Genomic DNA, 24,298 nt, shown 5'->3' with positions numbered 1-24,298 from the left:
CCTACAACACAGCCGCAGCCACGCCAGATCCCAGCTGCATCTGTGAGCTAAACTGCAGTTCACAGCAACAACGGATCCTTAACCCACTGAGCAAGGCCAGGGATTAAAACCACATTCTCAGGGATACTAGTCAGGTTCTTAACCTTCTGAACCACAATAAGAACTCCAAGCCAAAGGGATTTCAGAAGTCATCAGTTCAACCCCAATGGCAGCAGTCTTACAGAGGGAACCAAGGTCTACAGACGAGGCTAACTGATGGCTCTGCGTGTCCTGCAGAAACACTGCAAGCAGGGGCTGGAGGGCCGCCTGTCCGGGTAGTAGTGGGACACCCCTGCTTGCAGGGGGAACAGACCAGAGGGCTCCCAGAGCCCCAGCCACTTTAAGTCTATGATTTCTAAGGCAGAAAAACAGATCCTAAGGAAGAAAGAAGGGGAAAAGAAACAGGGCCTCAGAGACAAATGGGGGTCTCCTGCTCACCCAAGTACCCACCTGGGTCCTCTCCCCACCCCGGGCCCCCAGCTTCTCCTGTAGCTTGACCTTCACCTTGTCTCCTTTATTCCCAGTACCTTGTTGGGTTTTACTGCCCGCTGTAGATTCTCGATCCATTTGTCCCTTTCGGCCGCAGAACGACAGGCAAAACATTTCGTTCCTGATGACGTGGTTACCTAGAGAGGGTGTAGATGGGCTGAGATGGGCTCCAGAGGGAAGGGGACTCCTACGGACTGAGACCAACAACCGTCTCCTCCCTGGCCTATGGTCCTTTCTCCCAGCCCCAGAGGTGTCTGCTTCCTTGACTTCCCAACCTAGGCTGCTCCCTCTGTTCTCACCCTACATGACCCCTGCCCCTTGACCTTCCCCAGCCCTCTACACCCATACCTCAAAACAGAACTCCTGGCCCAGGATGGAGCTATGCACTGGCTTGATGATGGAGTCTTCATCCAAGTTGAGCTCCAAGGCCTCGGCAGCGCTGCTGGGACTCAGCAAGGACTCATGGGAGTGTGACTCCTTAAAGCTCTGCATCAGCCGGGCCCTGGGTGGCAAGAGGGGTCCAGGAGGAAGGTCAGGGCCCCAGGCTGCTTGCACACCTAGAGGCCTGCATCACCAGCCTGCCTCTGGGCTGGAGACCCGGGGAAAGGGCCTGCCAGACTCACTGGAACCCACATGGACCCTGACACCAACAGGCCAGAGAAGCCCAGCCCACCCCTGGGGAAGGACACAAGAGATGTGCGAGTCACCAGAGCCCTTTGAGAAAGCCCCTTCCCTCAGCTCGGCGCCTGAGCGGCTGTGCAGCCTGGGGACCCTGAGAACTACCTCAACCCAAAAACGGACCAGAGCTGAACAAAGAGAGCAGGCGGGCCTCAGACTCTAGGTGACCCTAGGTGACTCTAGGTGACCCTCCCAAACCAGAGCCTCAGTACAAGAGGGAAGTAAAGCACAAGAAGCACAGAGACAGACGTCTGTCTGGGCCTGGCACGCAGGCAGTGCCTAACAAGCACTTTGTGGATCAAAGAATGAGTGAGCCAAGACGACAAGTTTTGGCAGAATCAAGGGAGAGAATGAGGGAAAAATCCCAGGAAACAGGAGAAGGCTGTGGGCAGAAGACTGAGGATGGAGACAATGGGCTGAAAACGGGGACTGGGGCATGGAGACAGGCAGGGCAGAAGGAGAAGAAGAGGGGGGAAGGTCTGGGCAGAAAGACCCCAGGAGGCAGGTGGGGGCAAGAGGGCAGGGTACAGGCCACAGGCTAGTGAGCGGCAAGGAGGAGGCCAGGGGATGAAGAGTAAGAGCAGAGGAAAGCAAGCGGGAGGGGGAGCTCGGGTGTGGGAGCCTCCGTGAGGCTATTTATAGCAGCCCCGTCATCATCGGGCTCTGTTGCCGTCAGCGCCACGCTCCCCCGGCCCCCCGCCCCCGCGGCCAGGAATACCAGGCCCTCACCCCCCGACGCCGGCCCCAACCCAGCTCGGTGCCAGGAGGGGGAGGGGACGGGTGACTCACCGACCCCAACCTCCCTACCTGCCCAGTCCCAGGGGAAACAAAGGATGAGGTTCTCCCTGGGGAGGCCCTGGTGGAGGGGGACCCAAAGAGGGACCCCAAGAAGCAGACCACAGAGGCCCAGCCTTGGAGACAGTGCCCTCTGGACTTCTCTGAGGGTACCCGCCTCCCTCCACCAGGGCTGGCAAGCTCACACCTGTGCTGCCTCCCCTTCCCGGTCCTGCTCCATTAACACCTGCCCTCCGCACCCCAACCTGCTGTCCTTCCCTCTGCCTCGACCACACCGCTCCCTCCTACCAAACCAGGTTCCTTTGCTGTCCCCTCCTTCCATCCTGGGCAGGAGCCCACCTCGTGGGCCAGAAGAGGCCTTTGGCTTCCCCTTCATCCCTTCCTGCCTGCACCCTGCCCCCCCCCAACCCGTGGCCCCTGCCCCCAGCACCTCTCGTAACACCTCTCAGTCCATCTGAAGCCTTCGCTATGCCCTCAGATAACCCCTGTCCACCAATCTCACTCCAGCTCCCCTGCAACCAACTCCATGGGATCCAGCTCCTCACCGGTCATGGTCAGCACTTCGAAAGCGAGGCAGGATCTGTCGAAAGCTGCTGGTCCGGTCAAGTTTGGGTTGTGACTTCGTGCGTTTGATAGAGCTTTTTAGCCTCCGGCTCAGGAAGCCTTGCTAGGAGGGGGAGAAAAGGGGAGAGGGGTGGATTGGGACAGGGTCACCCCTCAGTTGCTAGAGTCCCTGGGCGAAGATGGAATGGGGAAAAGGAAAGTCTCCAGAGACGAGGAAAGGGGGACAAGAGCCTTGCTACCAATTTGTCTTCCTTTGCTCCCAAGGGTGTGTGCGCACGAGCGCGCGCACACACGCGCACGCACGCACACACACACACACACACACACACACACACACACACCAGCCAGGAGAAGGTGGGAGGGCTGGTCTGGGGGGGGGCAGGGCCAAGGAGGGGGAAACCAAAGAGGTGGGGACACACGCTCTCATACACTCTCTCTCTCCCCCTCCTGCCCCGGCTCAAAATCCCTAGGCTCCAGCTGCGGCTGGAGGGGAGGGGACCCAGCTGAGCCACATCTGGCAGGCACCTTCACTCACCGAGGGCCGGAAGGGTGCGGCGGGGGCGGCCTCCATGCTGTACTGCTTCCCCCCTGGGACGCTCTTCCTCCTCGAGCGACCCAAGTGGTATTCTGGGGGGGGGGGTTGGGGAGGGGGCGCTGTTAGCCCAGGTTTCCAGCCCCGGCCCGCACGGACATGCGCCCACCTCCCCCTGTGCCTCAGCTCCAGCCTCACCTACCCCCCGGAAAGCAGCAGGAAGAGCAGCGGCGGCGGAGAGGCTGGCGGCGGGAAGGAGGGGGCAAGGAACCCGAGCCGGAGCCCCCGGAGGGGGACGGGGTGGGAGGCCTTAGGCCCATGGCTGGGGCTGGGGCTAGCCGTCAGCAAAGGGTCATGGCTGAGAGGAGCACTAAAACTCCAGGCATAAAGGACACCGGAGAGCCACCAGTTCTAGGTCCTTAGTGCCCACCCCCCAGGAAAGGGCCAGCTGGGGGGGGTAGGTTAAAGGTCATTGACCAGAGGCAGGCTCTCCTCCTCCCTCGGTGGGCACTCCTTCCACCTGTCCCCGCTTCTGGAACCCCTGTCAGTCTGGAGGGCCAGGGCTGCCTCCCATGACCCCCTCCCTGGGTTGGAGGGGCAAGTCTGAGAAGGGACCAGTGAGGAGTGGAAGCGGAAGCCAGGGACAGAAAATTCAAGGAAGGGGCTGGGGGGAGGGGAGAAGGGCTGGCTCCACGTGCACTGCAGTGGCAGGGGCTCTGAAGGGAAGGGGGGGAAGGGGACAGATAAGAATGCAGGGGAGTGGGCAGGGAGTGGGGAGGACAGGTAGTGGGGGCTCCGGGGACTCCCAGGTGAAGGTGGGGGGGGAGGGGGGGCGATGAAGGCCCCTGGAGCCCGGCCTGCCTGCCCAGGGCCTAGGGGATGGCCGCCGGGAGGAGGAGAAGGGGAGCGGAAGCTATGCTGCCAGGGGATTTAGGGGGGAAGGGGGGCTAGAGGAGCTGGGGGCTAGAGGAGCATGGAAGTGGGGGGATGCCACGCTCCGGCTCCAGCTTCAGAATGGCTGCCCAGGCCTGGGCTCCCCCTCAGCCCCACAGTCACCACTGCAGCCAATGGGGGGGCAGGTGCTGCATCAGGGGCGGGGCTACCATCTCCAAGGCAACGAGAAGCTACAGGCTGGGGTGGGGGAACCGGAAGAGCTGCCTGTTAACCCTTTAGTTTCCAGAGCAAGGGAGGGCCACAGCTACATGATCACTGACTGCTTCCAGAACAGCAAATTGCCCTAGAATCAGTCCCCAGCTTCCCTAGGCCTCTAAAACCCAGGAGCTAGGAGGTCCACATGCAGAACTGTGGGCCCCATGACACAGGAGCCCCTCAAGAACACATGTGTAGAGCCAGAAACACACACTGAGCTTCGGTGGTATGTGTGCATGAGAGCCACGACATGGTGCTTATGAGACATACAGACAACTGTGAGCATGGGCCCCCACGGTCCACGTTCTGAGACCCCGTGGCCCACACACTGCATGGGATACATGCTTAGACATATGTGCGCACTGCCACAGGGGAGTACATTTTGAGCCCAGACACCCACATGAGAGCTGCTGGTGTGGACCTGCGGCCCGAATCTCTTAGGCAATCACTGGGCAGCATGTTACAGAAAGGGACACTGAGCCCAGAGACACACACATGGCACCCAGAGAGGGGAGGCCACTCTAATCTCTGAGGTACATGCCTGAGTACACTATGGTCCTGACCCCATCAAGGTACCCCGGATCCCCAAAACCACAAATGTCTTTCATTCACACAAAAACCACAACCAGTGTCTCAGGACAAGTCCTTCTCCCTCAGCCCTTCCCGTACTCCAATGCAGGAACCTGTGACTGTGCCCACAATGAAGGGAAAATGGGGGACAAATGCACTAATTATCCTTCTGTTACACACTCAGCAATGCATCTAAGGGATCAGGATGTCTTTTTCTTAATCTCTGCATTTCTCAGATATGGCTGCCTCATTCTCACTCTGTGGAAAGGAGCTCAGCCATTATTTTCATAGGTAAGCTTTTACAATAAAGACATAAAGTCTAACTTCAAATCCACTAAAATCTTGCTTTAGAACTGAGAAATTAATAGAAGAAAAATGAATTTGCTAATTGGTTTGCTTGATTCTTGGAAGTAATATAACCTTACACATATAACCAGGCACTAAGGTCCATGAACTCACATGTAAGTCACAGGAAGAGGCCACATACACAAATGCTTACAAAGACTCTCACTGTTACAATGAGGAAAAAGAGCAGAAACAGAGGAAAAAGAGGCAGAAACACAGGACATCCTGTTATTAGTGCTGCATGCAGTGACATGTAAAGAAAACACAGCCCGCGCCTCTGTCCACACACAGAGCAAACCTGAGAAGCACACACCGCGATCCTGGGTCTCCATGTCCCGTCACTGCACGATGTGTACACGAGTGCACACGCATAACAGCCACCTACACAGACCCGTAACACAGGCATTGTGCACACACCCACACACGTACACACCCTGTATATACACACAATTGCACACACACACACACAGAGCAAGGGCTGGAACTCCCGCCTCTCCAACCTCTTAATCTTGCCATCACCCCCAGAACCCCCTCACCCTTCAATCCCCCAAATTCCCAACCTTCCCTTTGGCCTTTCTTCTCTGTCACACACAGCTGGCAGCTCTCAGGGGAAGCCACAGAGGGAGGCTGCCCAAGCAGCGTGAGGAACAGAGTTGGTCAGAGAGCAGAGAGATGGGGGGCAAAACTCTGCATTGGGAACTGGAACCTCTAATGACACTTCCCACCGTGACAGGCCTCCCCCTGAGCCAGCCTCTACCATGGCCTCCCCTGATCCAGGCCTACGCGAATCCCATGCTGTCTCCCAAGTGGCCCCTTTCTTCTCTCGGAGCCCACCTTCTCGAAGGCCTGTCTCTCTCCTCAGCATCCCCACCCCAGCTTCTGGGGCCCCTTCTCCCCCATCTCCATCTAGTTCCCAATCTTAAACCCTCTTATCCTCTCTTCTAAATCTGGCTTCAAGATCCCCCACAACCCCAGGATCCACCTCTTCTTTCTCCCTGGCTCTCTTCTCACCTTCCTCCTCTCCCCAACTCCTCACTTTTCCTCCTGACCCCACTCTTTCCCTTTTCAGCTTTTCTGTCCCTTCCCTAACCGGGCAAGGGCTCACACCTGCCCTGCGGCCCAAAGATGTCTATGTATGACAAGATACCAAAGAACACACACTCACACCCTTACTCTCTCTCCCCGCACCTGCATACCACCCACGTCCAGACACGCCCTGGATACCCATGCTAGGATTGACACAGATACCCAGGCCAATGATGGAACACACATGCAAAGACACACACCTGCCGCCAGGGACACAGAAAATCCTTCTCATGCAGCCCCACAGCCCCACACACAGGAGATTGGGAGGAGGTAAGCCAGGGCAAAGGACACGCATTCCCAGGGTCACAGGTCACAGGTCACAGGTACCAGTACCACAGAGGACTGCCCCACAAGCCAAGGGCCAGCCCAGCAGCCCCCTAGGCAAGATCAGGCAGAGGCAGGATAGGACAGGCTTGCACCTTGTGCAGGAGGAACCGGGCCCCGCGTGCACATGGCACCGACACACAGGGGACGAGCCTGGACACAAACACACATGCCGATACCCAGGCTGCCACCTCCACCGAGAGGCTCCAAGACCACCCCACACCAGCCGCCCCCGCGCGGCGCACGAGACTCTGGCCCCACGAGGCCGGTCCCCTGCCCCCCGACCTCCGTTGCCCCCCTCCAGTTACCATAACTCCCCCCACTCGGAAGATGCAGCGAGAACATGCGGAGGGAGCAGCTGCCGCTGCCGCCGCCGCCGCCGCCGCCGCCGCCACCACCGCGGCCTCCCCACCCCCTCCCCCGTGCCCACGCACACGCGCACCCCCGCCCCCACGAGCGCGGCGCCCCCCCCGACACACACACACGCTCCACAAACGCCCGGCCCCGCCCTTACCTCGCACCGCCCCCCCCGGGAGGGTCGGGGGGGGTGTCCCCGGTGGGGGGAGGGGCCCCGCCCCTGCGCGGGGGAGGGGCGGGGTGCGGCGGGAGAGGGGGCGGCGCGGCCCGGCTCGCGCCGCCCGGCTTCGTGGGGGCGGCGGCGGCGGCGGCGGCGGCAGCGGCGGCGGCGGCGGCGGGGCCCGGGACGGCCGGGACGGCCGCGCGGTGACGGCCGCGGGAACGGCTCCCTCCGCCGCCGCTCCCGCCGCTGCCGCCGTTGCCCGGGCCCCGCCGCCGTTGCTAGGCGACCGCTGCTGCCGTGGCCGCCTCTGTCACGAGCCCCGTCGCCCGGAGACAGCGCGAGAGAGACGGGGGGGGGCGAGGGGACCCCCCAAACCAAGCGGGCCTCCCACCATCGCCCCCGGAGCAGGACCCCCCATCAAAACCGCGGAGGGACTGAGGGGCAGCGGCTCCACCCAGCAGAGGAGGAGCCGCGGATGCCAATGGCCCTCAAAGGTCCAGGCGACCTCTCCTGGGCTGAGAGTCCACAGCCTCTGCACAGACCATCTCGGACCCAGGCCCCCAAGGCCCCAAAGACTATGTTCCCTGCACATCTTCCGTGCCCTTTACACATTCCATGTCCCTCTGAAAACCCCAATCATTCACCAGCTATCAACTCTTTCGCTAAACCCTCCCCCCAAAATATATACACCTGGCCCCCCTCCCAACTCCCATTGAACCTCCAACACACGTGTGCCCTCACCCCCCCACACACACACACAGGAGACCCACCCCGGAGACCCCAGACCCCGAGGACTGAGGGTAAGGAGAAAGATGGGAATATGTGGGCAGAGACCCCAACCAGCCGCTATATGATAAACATGCTCCGTGAGCACGTGACCATTCTGGCCTGGACGCACAGGTATGCACACATGGACACAAACATTTCGTAGACATGGACGTGACTGACTCTCACACACACAGATGTGCCAGACATCACACACATTCTCTGTACACACTCCTCCACCACCACCACCACCACCACCACCTGGCTTTGCCTCACATAGATGTGCTACCCACACACCCCTGTGGTCAGAAGTTTCCATGACAATGACACACATCCCTGGCCGCCCAAGCACCAGGGACCCAGAGGGGGCTCCAATGTCAGTTAAGGCCTGGGCCTAACAGAAGAGAGCTGAAGGGACCCCCAGGGGTGGAGGCAGGCCACTGGCTTAAGGAAGGGAAACTGGAAGCCTGGCCCTGAGGGGAGGGGGAGCTCCTGGAAGAAAGGGGTCACCAGGAGTTGGGGGGGATGAGGGCCCTGGACCCTTGGTCGTGGAAGGGGGCAGTGACAGGGGCTCCCGGGGCTGAGGGTGGCTCTCTGCACCTTGGCTGCAGATCTCTGTTCTCTGCCTTCATCTCCCCTCACTGTTCCCATGGAAACCTTTAAAGCGAACTTCTCAGGAAGACAAAAATCTTTTTTTAAATGACTAAAGAGGGGGGTGGAGGGGGGCAGAAAGAGGGAGGGAGGGGAAGAGACAGATGGAGAGAGGGAGAGAGTTGGAGAGACAGAGCGCAGTGCTCTACAGACAGAAAGGGACAGGAGAAGGGGGTCTGACGGAGTTCCACAAGGAGCAGAGGGGCAAGGCGGAGGATTCGGAAGAGATGGAGAAAATAAGAAAAATCAGGGAGGAAAGAGAAAGAGGGTGACAGAATTGCAGAAATTAGAGGCAGCCATGGGAAGAGGGGAAAGAGGGCAAGAAGAGGGGCCGGGTCCACAGGCCAGAAGGTCTGGGAGCAGAACCAGGAGCGTGGGGTGGGGCAGAGGTCGGGGTTTGGGGGTGGGGCAGGAACTGGGTCATTCTCTCCGAGATCCCCGGCCAAGGGCTGGGGGCGGGGGACAGGGGCAGCGAGGCCTCCGGGAAGCTAAAGATCTAAGGAGACTATTTTTACAAGCACCAGGGAAACAGTCAAACTTCGCTGCTGGAAAGGAAAAAGGGAGCCAAACAGCAAGGACTACGGGGTCCTCTTCCCGCAGCCCGAGTGCCACTCAGATCCCAGAGGAGGGCGCCTTCCCCTCCCAGCCCCCACCCGCTGGAGGCCGGACTCCGCCTCCGCCTCCCCCGCGCCTCGAGACCCCTCGGTTCCCGGCCGCCCCCTCCCCTGCCGCCGGCCCACCTTCGGCCCTCTCCCCGCACTGGCCGGACCCGCCCGGCGCCGTACCATGCTCGCCGTGCGGCCGCCCCTCCACCGGCACGGAGACTGTGCGTCTCAGCAGTTTGTTGCGGCTGGACTCGCTCCTCCGGTCCCGGATCAGAAGGGGGTGTATCTAGGGGATGGGGGGGGTGTCAGACCGCACGGGCCCAGGCCGCCCCTCCCCCCCTCCCCCAGGCCTGACCGCCCTCCACCCCCCACCCCCACCCCGCCCCTAAGTGTCTCCTTCCCTTCCCTCCACCAGTCCGTCTCCCTCATGCCCTGCGTCCCACCCTCCTCTTCTCTTTTGAAACAGCCTCCCGGGAGAGTTCCCAAACCCCTCTCAGCTCTTCCCGCAGTCCCTCTGGACTGGGCTGCTCCCCGAGTCCCCTTTCCCCTTGACCTTCAGTTCCTCCATTCTCCCCGTGTTCCTCCCCACCTCCCACCTCCCTCCCCCTCCCCCCTCCGTGGCTGTCACGGGGGTAGCAGAAGCTGCATTTATAATCAGGATCCACAGCTTGTCTCCCTCCCACGGCCAGGCTCGCGGCCAGAATGGGACCCAACCTCCCCACCCCCCAGAGGGTCTGGTCACCTACCCCCACCGTCATCTTCCATCGCCCCCCACTCAGTCCCTTCTTCCCCTCAGCCCTTACCCCTCCCTAAGCCTCTCCCCCAACTTTTCCTGCCACCTCCTTCCCAACCTTCCCCCACTCCAGCCCTCCAGTCTCCACCCCTACAATGAACCAGCCACCCCACTGGTCCCCAGCCCCAGTTCCACAACCCAACCAGTTCCAGCTCCCTGTGGCCCTACATTGGTCATCTTCTCGGTCCCAAAGTCCCAACCGACCCTCCCCCAGCCCCCGTCCCAGCCTTCCTGCTTCAGTCTCTGGCCACTGGTGTTTCTCTCAGCTTGCTGGCCACCAGGACCCCAACCTGTCGCCACCTCTGTCATTCCTTCATGACCCTATGCACTGTCCTTCCTCTTCATCCTCAAGCAGTCCCCAGATTCCCCAGTTCAACCTGCAGACCCCAAACCCCTGGTCAAGACTAGTGACCACTGGTGAATCATTCAAAGGCCCCCTGAATACCTAAATCTTTGCCTCCCCAAACCACCTCCCCCTTTGGTCACCTGTGCTCCCTAGATGTTCTACTCTGGCCTGCGAACTCTCCCTCCAGCCCTCTCTCCACACCTGCCCCCAAGACCCCTGGAAACCCTGGTCAGCCTCACCACGCCCTCCCCAACAGGTTTTGGGGTGCATCTCTCACCTCTCTGGTCTTGCAGGCTCCCCATCACTCTCTGAGGCCAGCCCCCCAAGTCACCCCCACTCCCTGCATCACACCTCATATTCACATCTTCTGTTCCCTCTGAAGGCCCACCACTGCTGACCCAGCTCCAAAGGCAGAACCCACGCTCCCCCAGCTCTCTAATCATCCTGCTCGGCCACCACCTCCGCAAGGATCCCTGTTCACTTCATCTCTCACTCTGGCTAGTTCCCGCTCATCCCCCCCTTACTCCTTTAGCCACTTCCCATGCTCCCAGGCCGCCTCCACATCTCCTTCCCTCCCAGTGTCTCCAAACCCTGATCCCAGCCTGCCCAGTCTTCACTGCCACCCTCACCAAGATCCATGACCTCTGTCCTCTCTCCTAGTTTCCCAGAGACCCCACTCTTGGAGTCTTTGCCCTCTGCCCACAGCGCTGGCGGGGGGGCAAGGGCTGGCAGTGGTCAGTTGGATCTCGCTCAATGGGGGTATGGGAGGGGGTCCCGAGGATCGCTGTGAGGTGACCCCTCCAAATGATCCCCACTTCTTCACCCCTTCTCCAAGGCCTTTGCGTTCCCTTTCCCATCCCAAGCTACCCAAGGGTGAGCAGACTGAAAACAGGAGGTGCCCCCAAATCTTAAGAACCACATCTCCTCTCCAACACTGTGCGTGCTCCTCAAAGGCCCAAGGCCAAGGCGAGAGCACGCTTGCCCCGCTTGCCCCGCTTGCCCCTCCTGACATCCCGACCCCAATCTCAAGGTTCTCTTTGCCTTCTCGGTGGCTCTCACCTCTTCGCTAGGAGGGATTCTCTCCATCCTTCTCCCCCCATTTCCCCCACGAACCAGCCATCTCAGCCCGACCTTCCCACCCTGCTCACCTCGTCCTCATCCAGCATGAGAAGCTGGTTCCCCGAGATGATGCAGAACCGGGGGTTCCAACCAGGACGGTCATATGGGGAGTGAACGTATTGGGTTCGGTGCATGGGGGGTCCCCGTACATCTGTGGGACAGAGACACACAGAAACCAACCGTAATGGAAGCTCTATGCATTTGGGAGGCATTCGTCTCCAATGACCAGATTCCCACATAAAGTGGGAAAAGGGGCCCCCACCCGCCTTGAGGATCACAGGTGGGGAGAGGTGCCTGGTAACTCCAGGGGAACAGAGGTCAGTTTTGCTCTCTGGGGAAAGAGAAGTGAAGGGACCTGAATCACTGGGGGAAGGAGAGAGAGCTGATGCTCAGAGAGGGGACCATTTCCCCACAGAGAGCAGAAGTTTGGAGGCAGAGAAAGAGGAAGGTGCCCTCCATCCACTTGAGCAAAAGGTAAAAAGGTGGGGGGTGCTGCAACACTGGCAGGAGAAACACACAGAGAGGTTGGTGGCAAGTGTCTGGGAGGAGGGAGGACATCCGACAGCTGCAGAGGACAGGGGTTTGGAAGATGACAGGAGGAAAGGAACGGGCAGGCAGATGCAGGCACTGCCCATGCAGGGTCATGGGATTCTAAGAGTGGAACAGCTGGAAAAGAGAGGCAGTGGGGAGCGAACCTGGTCCCAGAGTCAGAGGCATGAGAGGGTCTCCCCTCCTGCCTCTGCTCCCTCCTCCCCTTGCCCAACCCTGCTCCCTTTGGGAGAAAGGGCCAGTTCTCCTGGGGACAGGGGGGGACGGGTCCTGTCAGCATCCGGCTGTGGCAGGGCTGGGGGGTTAGGAGGTAGGAAATATGCTCTTGTTAGGATGGAGATGAGCCGATCTCTCCCCACCCCCCAGCCCCAGTCTCTGTGGACAGGATGGAGGCCAACCCCACAAGTGAGGAAACTCTCCAGGGCACAGTGAGGAGCTTGGGGAAGAACGGAAGAGCCAGGCCTGTGACATAGACAAGGGGAATAGGGACAAAACTTCTAGAAAAGAAGAGTAGAAACAGAGCCACCCATGCTCAGAGATGCCCCGAGGGTCCCCCTTCCCCAGCTCTGCAGTTCATCGTCCCATGCCCCCATCCCTGCCAAACTGCCTCTGCTTTAAACGCCAATGTCACACCCCATCAGAGGGGCATAGAGGCAGGCCCTACAGAACTAAGAGAGAAATCAAACTGGTGACATCAAAGTGATAGAAAACAGGCTTAAGGAATCAGAGAGAGAGTTTGGAGGAAGAAAAACTGAATTCTATTACCTTCACGGGATAATTAACCATGGGTATATTGGAGGAAAAGAACTGGACTTTGAGATTCATTCTGACTGACAGCTCTGAGTAGGAGAGTTTTGAAAAATCTAGCCCCTTTCTGGCTGCAAACATGCTTCAAATTTACCCAATCTGCAGGCCAGAGTCAGGATGAACCCCTAGACTACAGGTATCTAGAAACCCCCAAATTCTGAAGCTCCACCACCTAGAGGCAACAGCTTTAGACACAGAGAAACCCAAATGCAGCCTCTCGGGCTGCGGACACTGCAGGCAACACACCCACTGCACTCGGACCCTGAGGACCCCCAGAGCAGACATCTGTTGACACATGTCATTGCCATGCAGGGACTGACTGGTTCAGGCGGCAGCCACAAGGAGGCAGGTTAGGCTCAGGGGACGCTCTCCTCCTGGGAGCAGGGACTTAGCTTGGGAGCAACTCTAGAAATGCATACACACAAATACTGTCTGGACTTAAGTTGGGATGATTCTGGGAGGCAGATACAAGAGTCAGAGGAACACAGTTGCGAAGGGGAAGGATTTACTAGGATGAGAAACCCCACAGGGCTCAGATGGGGATCTTTTAGAGGTCTTGTTTTGGTATCAAAACCTGTGTCTTTGCTCCCCAAGCTTCCAACACCCGGGAAGCAGAGGAGAAAAAAAAGAGGAACGGGTGATGAGAGCTGGGGTGTTAGGGGAAAGTGGGCACAGACTTGTGATGAGATGGGGAACAGAGGACGGAGCAGAGAAGAAATAACAGGGATGGACCTACAAGAAAGGGAGACAGGCATGATGGTAAATCTCTAGGGACAAGGGAATCTACCAGAAGGGCCCCAATGGACAAGGGGCAGAGGCAAGAGGCGAACCTAAGAGGGGTACCAGGCCAAGGGGGTCAAAAAGGGGGTGGTGAAGAGGTGGTAGAGATGTAAGGGAAGAAGAGAGTGAGACAGAATGGACACCAGAGAAGGGGCTGATACGGGGGAAGGACAGAAGGGGGACTCATATAAGGAACGGACACCATATGGGGGGAAAGATATAGGTGATGGACACCAGAGGAGGGAGGGGGAATGGAAATAAGGATTGGAGGGGGGGAGGGGGGCTGAAGTGGTGAAGTAAAGGAAGTGGATAAGGCCCCAGGGATTTACATTTCCATGCCCAAGGGCCTTAAGGAGGGTCAGAGCCTGGGGCAGGGTCCTAACCTGCCCCTTACTCCCAGCACTCAATCTTACCTGTATTGCCCCCTGCCCCCCTCAACAAATACATTATTTGGCCCTCCCCCTGCCCTGGTCTCTCCTCCCCCAACCCATTCCCCACTCCCTCTCTCCTCTCTTCCCTCCATCTGGACCCTCCATTCCTCCACTCCCCCCCACTGCCTCCCTCTCTCTCCATCTGGCCCCTTCTTCTCTCCCTCCATCTCCTGTCTTTTCCTACCCCCTACCATCCTGAGCCCCCCACCACATTCTGCCCCCTATCTTCTTGGCTGCTCTTCCCCCATTATGTTTTCATTTTCCCCTCCTAGCCCTTCTCCTAAGACTCTGTCCTCCTCTTTCCTTGATATTTTCCTCCTCTCTCAGCTCCCACCTCCAAATTATTTCTGCAGCTCTTCCCCCAACCTACCCTTCTATCTTCCCACCCTCGCTGGCGATCTCTTTCCCCCTCATCACTTTCCCCTCAGCCCCCTTCAAGGCCTGCTTCCTGGCCCCTCCGCCCCTACCTACCCCTACCCTCTGGCCTCCAATCCTTCCTTCCCCACTGCTCCCACCTCTGCCTTCCCGGTCCTCCTCTCTCCCTGCATTTCAGCTGTTCCCTTCCTTGGCTCCAGCTCTGTCCACCCCCCACCCTGCCCCTCCCCCTCCCCCCCCACTGGCCCTCCCCCTCCCCTCACCACCGTACCTCTGAAGGGGGCATAGGACATCGCGGGGATGCTCCCCCGATGGATGGAAGCGCGAGACCTGCTCATCAGGCCTGGGGGGGAGGGGGCGGGGGGGCCGGGGGAGAAAGAGAAGAGAGAAAGAGGGGGAGAGAGAGGGGGAGAAGGAGGAGGAGGAGGTGGAGGAGGAGGAGGAGAGAGGAGGAGAGAGGAGCGGAGAGGAGCGGAAAGGAGGAGAGAGGAGGAGGAGGAGGAGAATGGGAGCCAACGGCAGCAGCGGCAGCCGGGAGAGAGAGAGAGAGAGAGAGAGAGAGAGAGAAAGAGGGGGGCGGGGGAGTGAGCGAGAGGAGAGAGCAGGAGGAGGAGAGAGAGACTCTGCAGCCCCCACCCCTACTCAGTAAGAACCCGAGAGGAAGAGCCCCTGACTCAAAAACACACCCAAGAGAGACAGCAGTTCCAAAGATGCAGACCCCAGACCCTGAGATTGGGAGACCCCAGACCCACAGAGAAAGATACCTTGCCACTGAAGGGGAGGGGGCGGGGATAACCTAAGACACAAACCCAAAGTCTAGAGGAAAAGAGACCCCAAGCTCAGGAAAAAAAAAAAAAAATACCCCAGACTACCCCCGAGAGATGGGTCAAAGGTCAAGAATCTGAGCATCCAGTTTTCAAACGGCTCTCCAGAGCCGCAGAAATCTTAAGACTCCAGACTCAGATTTCAGTGATTTCAGGGACCAAGACTTAAGACCTGGACTCAAAGAAAAAGGTGAAACCCAGATTGGGAATCCGGTCTTGAAGAGCTCAGACCCACAGAGAACTTATCAGCGACCCCAGCCCTAGATCTCAAGAAAAAGAAACTGCAGACTCAGAGACTGATAGCTTAGAGACACAGAAATTCCAGACCTGAGGACCAGGGGAAGTGGGGAGGTGGAAGAAGAGACTCCCATCTAGCCCAGAGATAGAGAACTCAGAGACCACAAACTCATAAAGAATTTCAAAGACCTCAGAGAGAGGGTGAACATGGACCCAGAAAAACCCCAAACAAAAAACAAGGGAACTCAGTCCTAAGAAAGATCCCAATGCAAATACTGCAAGACCCCACAGAGATCTATCTCAGCAGCAGACTCCAAAGCCCAAGACAGAGGTCTCAGGGAGATCCCAACCCCTAAGAACTACGTGTGCAAAAACTCTGCCTGGGGAATGCCCAGTCACACCCGCCCAGCGGAGCAGAGACCCCAGACCTAGGAGGGAGGGGGAAATGCTGGGTAGGGGAAGTAGAAAGAGCCTCTTTCTCCTTGCCGCCTCCCTCTTCTTTCGCCTCTCCTTGGCCCCTCTCTCAATTTTTGGGTCACAGGATACGCTTGGGCCCCAGGGAGGTTATGTAGGGCAGGTCCTGGCTCCTAGGGGGATGGGTTAAGGGAAGGAGACCCAAGACTGAGAAGTAGACAAGTCCGGGAGAGCGAAACAGGAAGGGGATAAGGGACGAAAAGACCAACACTATTTTCTGGTGTTCTCTCCAGATGCCCAACCTGCAGCCCTCCTCTCCCGATTTGCCAGTCTGTCTTCAGCTTCAGGTTTCAGTTCAGAAAGCTGAGGCGCCCTGGGTCCCTTTTTAATCACCCTCTATCCATTTTCAGGGACTCCCTATGTCTTTTCGAAGTGCATTCTTCCTGACCTAGCCATGGACTAGCTGCCTAATCACGCCCCCTACCCTAGAACAGAGTGCTTCTGAGCTCCTACTTGGGCCCCCTCAATTCTGGCATGTCAGTCCTGACCACAACAGCAGGGGGCGCTCCCTCTAGCCCCGAGGTCCAGCCTCCCACGGCCCTTGGGCTCCTTAAGGCCTCCGTGCAGGGGCTGTTACTAGGAGCATTCTAGGGCTTAAGGATGACTCCCCGCGCCACAACCTGACGCATCGACTCTGCGGGATCTCTAGCCCTCCTTTCCTAGAGCCAGTTCTCTCGTCACGTGCTCACGAGGGTGCTCCGCGATTGGCCTCTTCGCATAGCTTCTCGAGGTACCGCCGCCTGAGGGGACCGGCCCCCTCACGTGACAGTGGAAAGCTGCCGCGGCTCGCCTCCGCCTGCCATTGGCCGTTTCCGGCTTACACGGAAACGGGAGGGCCATTTCCGTGCACGGCTGCAGATCCGGCTGTTGATTGGCTGGATCCCCCTTAGCTCCGCCCATAGCTGGAGGCGGGGCAAGCCGGCCCACGTGAGGGCAAGGATTGGCTGGCTCTGGATGTTAGGGTGGCTCGGCTTGTCACGTGGTGTGCGCTGTTTTCTTATCACGTGGCTGTCGCCCAGGTAAGAAGAGGCCTCTCTTCCTGGGTTTGGGGTACTTTCTCCGCGTACCATGTGGTCTTTGATATTCTGCCCTCCTTTACCAGCATAGGCTGCATGAGGGGGGTGCGGGCTCCCGCAATCCTGCTCGGCGGAGGGGTGAGTTACCAGCCCCGCCCCTTCCGGTCCTCGGAACCTGGACCACTACCCGCTCTCAAAATCCTAGAGGTTGGCCCCGGAGGAGAGAGTGGACACCGAGTCTTTGCCTTAATTTTCACCCTTCTCTCCCAGCTTCAAGGACTTTTTTCTTTGGGGTACAGAAGGGGGAGGGCAGAGCCTGAGTGTCTATGCAAGCGGTAGACAGTTTCCTGGGGTGTTTATCGGGAGACACCGAATTCACCTCCTGCTCTCAGGCCACTCTGCTCCTGTCGCTTCTTTGGATGCCAGCACTGCTGCCCATAGTCTCCCGCCTTCTGTTGCTACCCCGAGCCCTGCTGTCCATGGCTTCAGGAAGCCCCCCGACCCAGCCCACGCCGGCCTCGGGCTCCGCCTATGTTCCCGGCTCGGTCTCTGCAGCCTTTGTCACCTGCCCCAACGAGAAGGTCGCCAAGGAGATCGCCAGGTGGGGATCTCAGTGTGGAGCGAGAAAGGATGCTCATGAAGGAAGAGTTGGGGGTGGAGAGAAGCAGCCCTCCCGCTGCTTCCTGCAAGCCAGTGCAAAAACCTGGGTTGTGGGGGCTCTAAATGGGGGTGTCTCCTCACGTTCAGGGCTGTGGTGGAGAAGCGCCTGGCAGCCTGTGTCAACCTCATCCCTCAGATTACATCCATGTGAGTCATGGGATTGGGGGGGTTGACCTAACTCTAGGGGCGGATTGGCAGTCTTTTTCTTTGGGGAAGATCTATGCTCCCACAACACTTTCTCCGTGACCTTTTCAGCTATGAGTGGAAAGGCAAGATTGAGGAGGACAGTGAAGTGCTGATGGTGAGAAATATTCCCCACCCAAGCAAAACTTAATTCCCTGACCACTTGCTTTGACCTTTACCTCTCCTCTGAGATCCTGAAATTAACATAATTTCTTGATTCAACCATGTTCCTCTTCACCCCTTAGATGATTAAAACCCAGAGTTCCTTGGTTCCAGCTTTGACAGATTTCGTTCGGTGAGAACTTTGATATGGGTAGAGGTGAGGGTGTGTACTGTGGGGTGAGCCTTGCTGGGCAGTCTGAGAGGGTGAGCGCCTTTGGGTAAATCTTTTGAGTGATCGCTGCCCCCCATCTTTTCTGCAGCTCTGTACACCCTTACGAAGTGGCCGAGGTGATTGCACTGCCAGTGGAGCAGGGGAACTCCCCATACCTGCACTGGGTGCGCCAGGTTACAGAATCAGTGCCTGACTCTGGCACAGTCCTACCATGACGAGCCTTTGCTCTTGCCAGGTTCCCCTTCAGTGTCCTCTGACTTTCAGGCCATGACTGGAGCCTTAATAAACCCTTAGTTCTCTCTGCCATTTGTCTCTTTCCTTGTCAAAAAGTGGATTTGTTGTTAAGGTTGGAAGTGCTTCTAGTTCCTTTGCACTCTTCTTTCAGAATGACTCTGGGCTGCTGAGTTTGTTCATGTATCTTTATTTCAATCATACAGAGCCCAGGATCCTTTATCCTCCTCCCCTCCTCAGTCTCCGTCCCAGGGGTTAAATAATTTTAAAAAATATTTAAAAAGCTGTAACAAAATAACATCAAAGGAAATGGGAAGAGGAATGGGGAGAGGGTCAGGAATCACAAAGGGGGTGGAGAAGAGAGGGCCTCTTCCCCGACCTCCCCGCCTGGATTCCAGCCTGGGCAGCAGAGAGAAGTACCCGCTACCGCCCCAGGTACATCCCAGCTGTAGGTGAGGTCAGAGGTCAGGGTATGAAAGTGCCGGCGTGTGTGAATGGGGAAGCAGGCAGAGGCAAGCTGTTCAGAAGATGCCCCCACCTCCCCACTCAACCAGGTACTGCACAGAGCCATCGGGCCGCACTCTCCGAGCCAGGACCCGGACGGGGTCCCCTCGGGACAGGTAGCCAGCCCCGCCTCGGACTCCTCCCCCAGTCCCAGGAGACAAACTGCGGCCCAGGGGAGAAGGAGGTGCTGAGCGTCTAGGAAGACTTGGGGAGGGGGTTGGGACTGAGGAGGATGAGGCAGTCATCGAGTTGGGGGTGCTTTTGGGGATGTCTGTGGGGAAACCAATGTGAAGTTCCAGGGGTGACCTGGGGAGAGAAAGCAGCTGTCAGTCCAGACAATCTGACCAGAAGCGGAGGCTGTGTGTGGAGCAGTGGAACAAGACCATAGTTAAGACTGAGGAACTTCAGGACACAGAGGTGAAGACAGGTTATCACAGGTTAAGGGGCGGAATCTCACCTGTCTGGGGGTTCACCGTCCCCAGAGGTCCCTGCGGTGCTGGCAGAGGGGTGGAAGGAAGCGAACATCCGGATGGGACTGCTGGGGTCGGGGAGGGGAAAGTCAGGACTGAAGCGGGAGCAGGACCCTCTCCCCTGAGAAGGGCAGAGCTCAAACACGACCCTCCTGGAACCCCCACCCCCAGAACACTGGGGAGCAGACCCTGGTTCTAGAAGTCTCTCTGGGACAAGAAGTGGGCAGCCAAAGGGGAGAGAGAAAAGAATTCTGGGTGAGGAAGTCCCGAAGATGGAGACAGATTGGAAGAGAGGTTCCAAGGGAGCGGGAGCAGGCGTGGCTGGAGGGAGGAGCACTGACCTGGGCAGGCAGCGGGCATCCGTGGGGCGGAAGTTGTAGCCGCTGCTGCCCTGGTAACTCTGGTTAGGGCTGGAGGGCGGTGGAGACACTGAAGCCTGGAGGGAGCAGAGGACTGAGAGCTAAGCCCTGCTTCCTCCCCGCACCGCCTCGGCCCACAGGCGGCCCCGGCCCTGTACCTGCAGCGCCCTCTGCAGACGAGCCCGCTCCCTCTGCTCCTGGGCCTCGGGCTGACGGCGCACTGCTGAGGCTGGCCCCAGCTCCTCCAGTTTCCCCTTCTGCCTCCTCCTCAGGGGCTCTGGCTCCGGCCTCCGGCGCTTCCCCAGGGGACGTGAGACCCCTCCCCCAGGGCCCTGCCCTGAAGGGAAGCTGTAAGAGGCCTCCTTATCCCCCCAGCCCCCTCCCCGACGCCCCAAAGACCTCCCTGTTTCCAGTTGCCATATGTATCCCCCGGAGAACTTCCCACCCCCTCTGGACCAGTGACCTGGTGGGGGCTCCACTGCCAGTTGGGGGCTCCACGGGGGGAGGGGTCCGAGCATGGAGGCCAAACAAGCATTTCCTCTTCTTAATCTCCCTCCCTGAAATGAAACTGGGGTGAGGGGACAAATGGTACAGGGTCAGTGCGGTGGAGAGGGGACCCCCCCTTGCGAATACAGGATCTGGCAGGTGGGCTGCGGCCCCTCCCCTCTGAGGCTCCCACATCCCCCGTCTCCACCTCCTGAGCCTCCCCCCAGCTCACCGGTCCTTGTGGCTGTTGAGAGCCAAGAGGAGCTTGGAAGAGCGTTCTCCCTTGGGGGTGTCAGAGAGCTGGGGGTGGGGAAGATGGGGCCAGGGGAGCAGTGAGCGTTCCCCATTCTTCATGTCTCCCTGTTCCACCCCAACCCCCAAGGTCACCACCCCTTACCTCCCCAAGGAGCAAACTGTCCCAATTCTCAGAGGTGAAGGGGAGGATCTCACGGTCAAAATCAAAGTACTTCTTCTTACAGCAAACGCTGAGGTGATAGAGGACAAGATGCGCCACATCCACCCTGGAGAAACTCGGACTCATCATGGTGGTGGAAGTATTACAGGAGCCAGGGGGACCCGCGGCGGGGCTGGGGCATGTGAGGTGAAAAGGGGCGTGAGGGGAGGGATCACACTGAGGTGGCCCCCAGCGCGGCTCACCAGCGAAGCTGCAACCTCCGGACCTTCTCAGGGCCCCCCCGACACACACAGCATTCAAACTCATAGAATCTGGGCGAGAGGCAGAAAACACACCCTTTGTGGGACTGCCAGGTGAGCCCAGCTTCAGAGGCTGGGAAGAGACGAACTGACTGGGAGGGCTGGGGAGGGCTGCCGGGGCTCACCTGTCCCCATAGAGGAGCGGCTTGCTCAAACACTGGGTGCAGGCCTCATGGAACCACTGCAGGCAGCTCCGGCACTGCAGCATCTTCAGGTTCCATCTGAACAGAGACGCTGGACTAGTGACCTCCCAGCACCCCTCCCTCTCTGCCCCCACCCCTCACCCTGTCTCTCTCCCTCCTTCCCTGGGACCCCCACCCTGTTACTCACTCCCCAGGGCCACCACAGTAACAGTAGCTCTGCTGCCGGTTGCTCAGATGCCCTGCATCCCAGTCCAAGCCCTTTAGTCCGTACGGCAGAGAGAGCTTCATGCCCAGCATGGCCCGGGCATAGGGGCCCTTCTTCAGGGCACCGCCTCTCTGCAGAGGGGACAGGTGGGGTGCCTCAGAGACATGGGGAAAGGAAGGGCCCAGGGCAGGTTGCAGTCCAGGGCTCCTGGGGAAGATGCCTTTACCTTGGTGGCGATGGCAAAGACGCACTGGCGGCAGACCCAGGGTGTGCCCTCTCCCTCTCCGGGGGCTGGGGCCCTTGGCACGTGGCAATCCTGGTGATAAGCTGAATAAGGACAATGTTGAGAGTAGGCTACTTACGGCCTGCAGACCTGTGTGTGCCAGGTATTGGGATGGGAAGAGTCTTATCTGATTTCCTTCTTTTCTCTGTTAACAGCTGCACTTGCAGCACATGGAAGTTCCCAGGCTAGAGGTCAAATCAAAGCTGCAGCTGCCGGCCTACACCACAACCACCGCCACCAGATCCAAGCCACATCTGTGACCTATGCTGCAGTTCATGGCAACATGGGATCCTTAACCCACTGAGGCCAGGGATTGAACCTGCATCCTCACAGAAACAGCACTGGGTCCTTAACCCACTGAGCCACAGCTGGAAATTCTCATTTCCTTCTTGATCATGGTCCTGCAGGGTGGGTGTATGACCTTTACTTTATAAGCAGGGAAGGCTCTTCCTCTCTTGCTCTTTCTCTTTTTCTCTCTCCCTTCCCACCCCCCTCCCCTGCCCAGCCTGCCTGTACCTATATTTTCTCTGCACCTATCTTCGCTCTCTAAATAAACACTTAATAGCCTCACTTGTCCTCAATCTCTGCTGAATTCTTTCTCCAAAGTGACCAAAAAAAAAAAGCAGGGGAGGGAACTGTGGCTCTTAGAGGTTTAGGAACTGGCCCAAGGTCATGTGCTTAGAAAAAGGTGTACCTGAAGTACCCTCTGCCTGCAAAGCTCACACATCTCCACCCATGGGTGCCTCTCCCTGTACAGGGAGGGAGTGAGGTTACAGGGTTGAGGAGACCGGCCAGGGCAGGTGACATAAGAACCACTGCTGGAGGGAAGGGGGGAGAGGCAGCCTGGAAGACCCAGGGCAAGCTGGGTCCTTCAGGTGTCCTGCCCTCTCACCATGGCGACACTTTTCACAGCTGACCAGCCGATTTCCAGGGACCACAGTCTCAGAGCGACATACACAGCAGAGGAGTTCCTCCCCAGGGAGGGCAGCTGTTGGGGAGGAACACAACGTTCAGGGGGCCTGTCCAACCCCCATGCCAGGTATCTGTTATCCATGGGATGCAGGCCTCTCACCAGGGCTAATGTCTTTCCATAGAACCAGAAACTGGGAATCATCCTCAAACTGGACCAGACACACCTCCCGAGCACTGTCCACCTGCAATGGGTGAGCCCAGAAGATCAAATGGGAATCAGAACTAGATAGGAGGAATGGGGAAAAGGTGACAGGTCAGAAGTCAAAGGTCATACCTTTTTGATGGTCCCCAAGTATAGCAGCCCATCTGTCCACCTGGCCAGCACATCTTGACCCTCCCAAAGTCGAGGCCTGGGGCCTGAGGTGGAAGCAGAGGAAGCTGGGTCCCAAAGTGGGGGGGCAGCAGAGCGGCTCAGCCGGGGGGGCTGTGCCATTGCATCCTGGGGGGGCCTAGCCAGAAGCGGGATGGGAGGAGAAAGTTTTGAATGCTGAGGAACTGGTCCCCATTTTCCTTGTGTATTTCTCTGTCAAGGACTCAAGCAGGTGTGTCCCAGTCTCCATATCCCTGAGAGGGTGCAAGGGAACCTCCAGGCCCTTCCTCAGCCTCACCGGAGCCACCCCTGGCTCTCTTCTCCCTACCATGCACCCCCTCCCCAACCTAGTTCTCTAGTTTCCGGCTCCCTTGGGATGTTATATCCTGGCCTTGAGATTTTAGCAAAAGTGATGGTTGCAGAAGCAAAGGTTACCACTCTGTTTTTACTGTCACCTTCTACTGCTCTTTAGGGGTGTCATAATTGGGGTGCTGTTTTCCAGAGATGTGTTTTGGGAGCTTTTCTGGAGATGTTTTCCAGAGTGAGAACGGCTGCCTCCCCGACCCGCGTGTCTCATTCAGAACAATCATCCTGGTACCAGGTTATGTCAGGTCACCCTCAAATTCGGGGCTCCCGGCCCCTGGGTTAGATAACTTCCTTGAGTGCCCCGGGAGGGGGGCGTGTCCCAGTCCCGGTCTCTACTCCCCAGGACCGCGAGTCCGAGAGAGGGGACTTGAGACGGCCCAGCCCGACCCGATGCAAGGGCGGCGCGGCTCTCCCGCCCGCGCCCTGCGCGCCGACCCCCGGCTCCCTGCCCCCCCCCCCACGGGCGCCTCCCGCCACCTCCTTACCAGTGACAGCTGGGGCCGCCGGGAGCCGGGCAGAGGCAGACGTGGGATACCCAGGCGAACCCCTCGCGCCGGGAGGGCACGTCTGGGCGTCGGGGGGCGTGCAGGCAGCGACCCGGGGGTCCCCAGGCCCAGCCCCTCCGTCCCGGCAGCTCTGGGGCGTATGACGCAGCAGCCAAAGCAGCGGCAGCGGCAGGAGGAGGCGGCGGGGGGAAGGAGGGGAGAGGAGGGGAGGGGAGGGACAAACCGGCTCGGGGGGAGGGTGGTGGGAGGGAAGGACTGGGGGGAAGGAGGAGCCGGAGTGGGGGGGCGGGCACCACCTCACCCCACCTCCCTCACCTCCAGCAGGCCTGGAGGGCGCCAAGCAAGCGGCGGCCTCTCCGCGGCTGGGGCAGGCGGACAGTCGGACCGGCCGTGAGAGGGAATCCCCGTAGCCCCTTCCTCCAAAGGGAGACCTGCCCTCGGGGCAGGAGGGAATCCCCTTTCCCCACCGCCGGCCTCCGGCCTGGCCCCCGCACTGTGCCACATCCGTTAACTGCCCCCCCAGCCTTCATGGTCACTCCAAGTCCCGCCCCCCGGCTCAGTTCACGACCCCGCCCTCCATTCACCCTTCCCATTGCCCCGCCACGCCCTCCTCCCGCCTCCGCCCCGGCCCCGCCCTCCCCGTGGCTGGGTTGTGTCCCGCCCCCCCCGCCCCGCCCGCAGTCGCGCTTCTGCGCACGCGTGGCTCCTC

At 59.0% G+C, this 24,298-nt stretch overlaps 3 protein-coding genes across 46 annotated transcripts in view; 1 reads left to right on the top strand and 2 right to left on the bottom strand.

Annotated features, from left to right (window-relative positions):
• The window catches only part of SYNGAP1 (synaptic Ras GTPase activating protein 1), a 32,164-nt gene extending 15,503 nt beyond the window's left edge, over window positions 1–16,661 (bottom strand). For 15 of the 30 annotated variants that reach the window (XR_014809927.1, XR_014809929.1, XR_014809928.1 and 12 more), the window contains exons 1-7: window positions 14,584–14,793; window positions 11,400–11,521; window positions 9,248–9,398; window positions 3,101–3,192; window positions 2,547–2,668; window positions 877–1,030; window positions 567–665 (exon numbers count right to left, since the gene is read on the bottom strand). Coding sequence is in view for 26 of the 30 variants with exons in the window: in XM_084967845.1 (XP_084823971.1) it covers window positions 567–665; window positions 877–1,030; window positions 2,547–2,668; window positions 3,101–3,192; window positions 9,248–9,398; window positions 11,400–11,521; window positions 14,584–14,650 (807 nt within the window). In the remaining 4 variants the exon portion in view is untranslated. Of the gene's footprint in view, window positions 1–566; window positions 666–876; window positions 1,031–2,546; window positions 2,669–3,100; window positions 3,193–3,295; window positions 5,543–6,879; window positions 6,959–7,085; window positions 7,247–9,247; window positions 9,399–9,555; window positions 9,891–11,399; window positions 11,522–14,452; window positions 14,794–16,467 lie in introns of those variants that run through there. The other 15 variants (XM_084967838.1, XM_084967842.1, XM_003128342.6 and 12 more) reach the window with 15 other exon arrangements.
• A 170-nt stretch (window positions 16,662–16,831) lies between these two features.
• On the top strand, window positions 16,832–18,344 carry CUTA (cutA divalent cation tolerance homolog). Of its 5 annotated transcripts, none has more exons than XM_084967974.1 (7): window positions 16,832–16,866; window positions 16,950–17,001; window positions 17,290–17,464; window positions 17,611–17,670; window positions 17,779–17,824; window positions 17,952–18,001; window positions 18,129–18,344. In XM_084967974.1, exons 3-7 carry the CDS (start codon window positions 17,343–17,345, stop codon window positions 18,253–18,255), a joined length of 405 nt encoding a protein of 134 aa, XP_084824100.1. In that variant the 5' UTR covers window positions 16,832–16,866; window positions 16,950–17,001; window positions 17,290–17,342; the 3' UTR covers window positions 18,256–18,344. The 5 variants fall into 5 exon arrangements, with proteins under 5 accessions (XP_084824100.1, XP_005665946.3, XP_084824101.1 ...); XM_005665889.4 differs by having other exon boundaries at window positions 17,256–17,464; XM_084967975.1 differs by lacking the exon at window positions 16,950–17,001.
• A 101-nt stretch (window positions 18,345–18,445) lies between these two features.
• Window positions 18,446–24,128, bottom strand: PHF1 (PHD finger protein 1). 11 transcript variants are annotated; one of them, XR_014810006.1, is made up of 15 exons: window positions 23,569–24,128; window positions 22,682–22,856; window positions 22,508–22,589; window positions 22,328–22,423; window positions 21,379–21,479; window positions 21,135–21,283; window positions 20,930–21,025; window positions 20,748–20,816; window positions 20,488–20,611; window positions 20,323–20,390; window positions 20,068–20,172; window positions 19,763–19,941; window positions 19,587–19,681; window positions 19,233–19,313; window positions 18,446–19,081 (listed from the first exon to the last, which is right to left on the bottom strand). XR_014810006.1 is itself a non-coding variant. In XM_001927881.7 (15 exons), exons 2-15 carry the CDS (start codon window positions 22,838–22,840, stop codon window positions 18,793–18,795), a joined length of 1,704 nt encoding a protein of 567 aa, XP_001927916.1. In that variant the 5' UTR covers window positions 22,841–22,856; window positions 23,569–24,128; the 3' UTR covers window positions 18,446–18,792. The 11 variants fall into 11 exon arrangements, 4 of the variants coding, with proteins under 4 accessions (XP_001927916.1, XP_005665947.1, XP_005665948.1 ...); XR_014810007.1 differs by having other exon boundaries at window positions 19,233–19,310; XR_014810009.1 differs by having other exon boundaries at window positions 19,763–19,952; window positions 20,068–20,161.
• Between the last annotated feature and the right edge of the window lie 170 nt (window positions 24,129–24,298).

This window comes from Sus scrofa, chromosome 7 (genome assembly GCF_054392235.1).
Source record: "Sus scrofa isolate SSC_HxYL_T2T_F1_AM1 chromosome 7, Sscrofa_HxYL_maternal_Yorkshire_Landrace_v2.0, whole genome shotgun sequence".
Lineage (NCBI taxonomy): Eukaryota > Metazoa > Chordata > Mammalia > Artiodactyla > Suidae > Sus > Sus scrofa.
This window is presented reverse-complemented; position numbering and strand designations above follow the sequence as displayed.

Bases quoted from the DNA above. Each gene is read 5' to 3' on its own strand.
- CUTA (XM_084967973.1), top strand. From the start codon at position 17,190: ATGCAAGCGGTAGACAGTTTCCTGGGGTGTTTATCGGGAGACACCGAA. The intron at 17,671-17,778 runs GTGAGTCATGGG...TGACCTTTTCAG, and splicing joins ATCCCTCAGATTACATCCAT to CTATGAGTGGAAAGGCAAGA. The intron at 18,002-18,128 runs GTGAGAACTTTG...TCTTTTCTGCAG, and splicing joins GCTTTGACAGATTTCGTTCG to CTCTGTACACCCTTACGAAG.
- PHF1 (XM_084967923.1), bottom strand. From the start codon at position 23,294: ATGAGACACGCGGGTCGGGGAGGCAGCCGTTCTCACTCTGGAAAACAT. The intron at 22,857-23,172 runs GTGACAGTAAAA...GCTTCTGGCTAG, and splicing joins CCCCTAAAGAGCAGTAGAAG to GCCCCCCCAGGATGCAATGG. The intron at 20,817-20,929 runs GTGAGCCCCGGC...CCTCTCGCCCAG, and splicing joins CCGCTCCTCTATGGGGACAG to ATTCTATGAGTTTGAATGCT.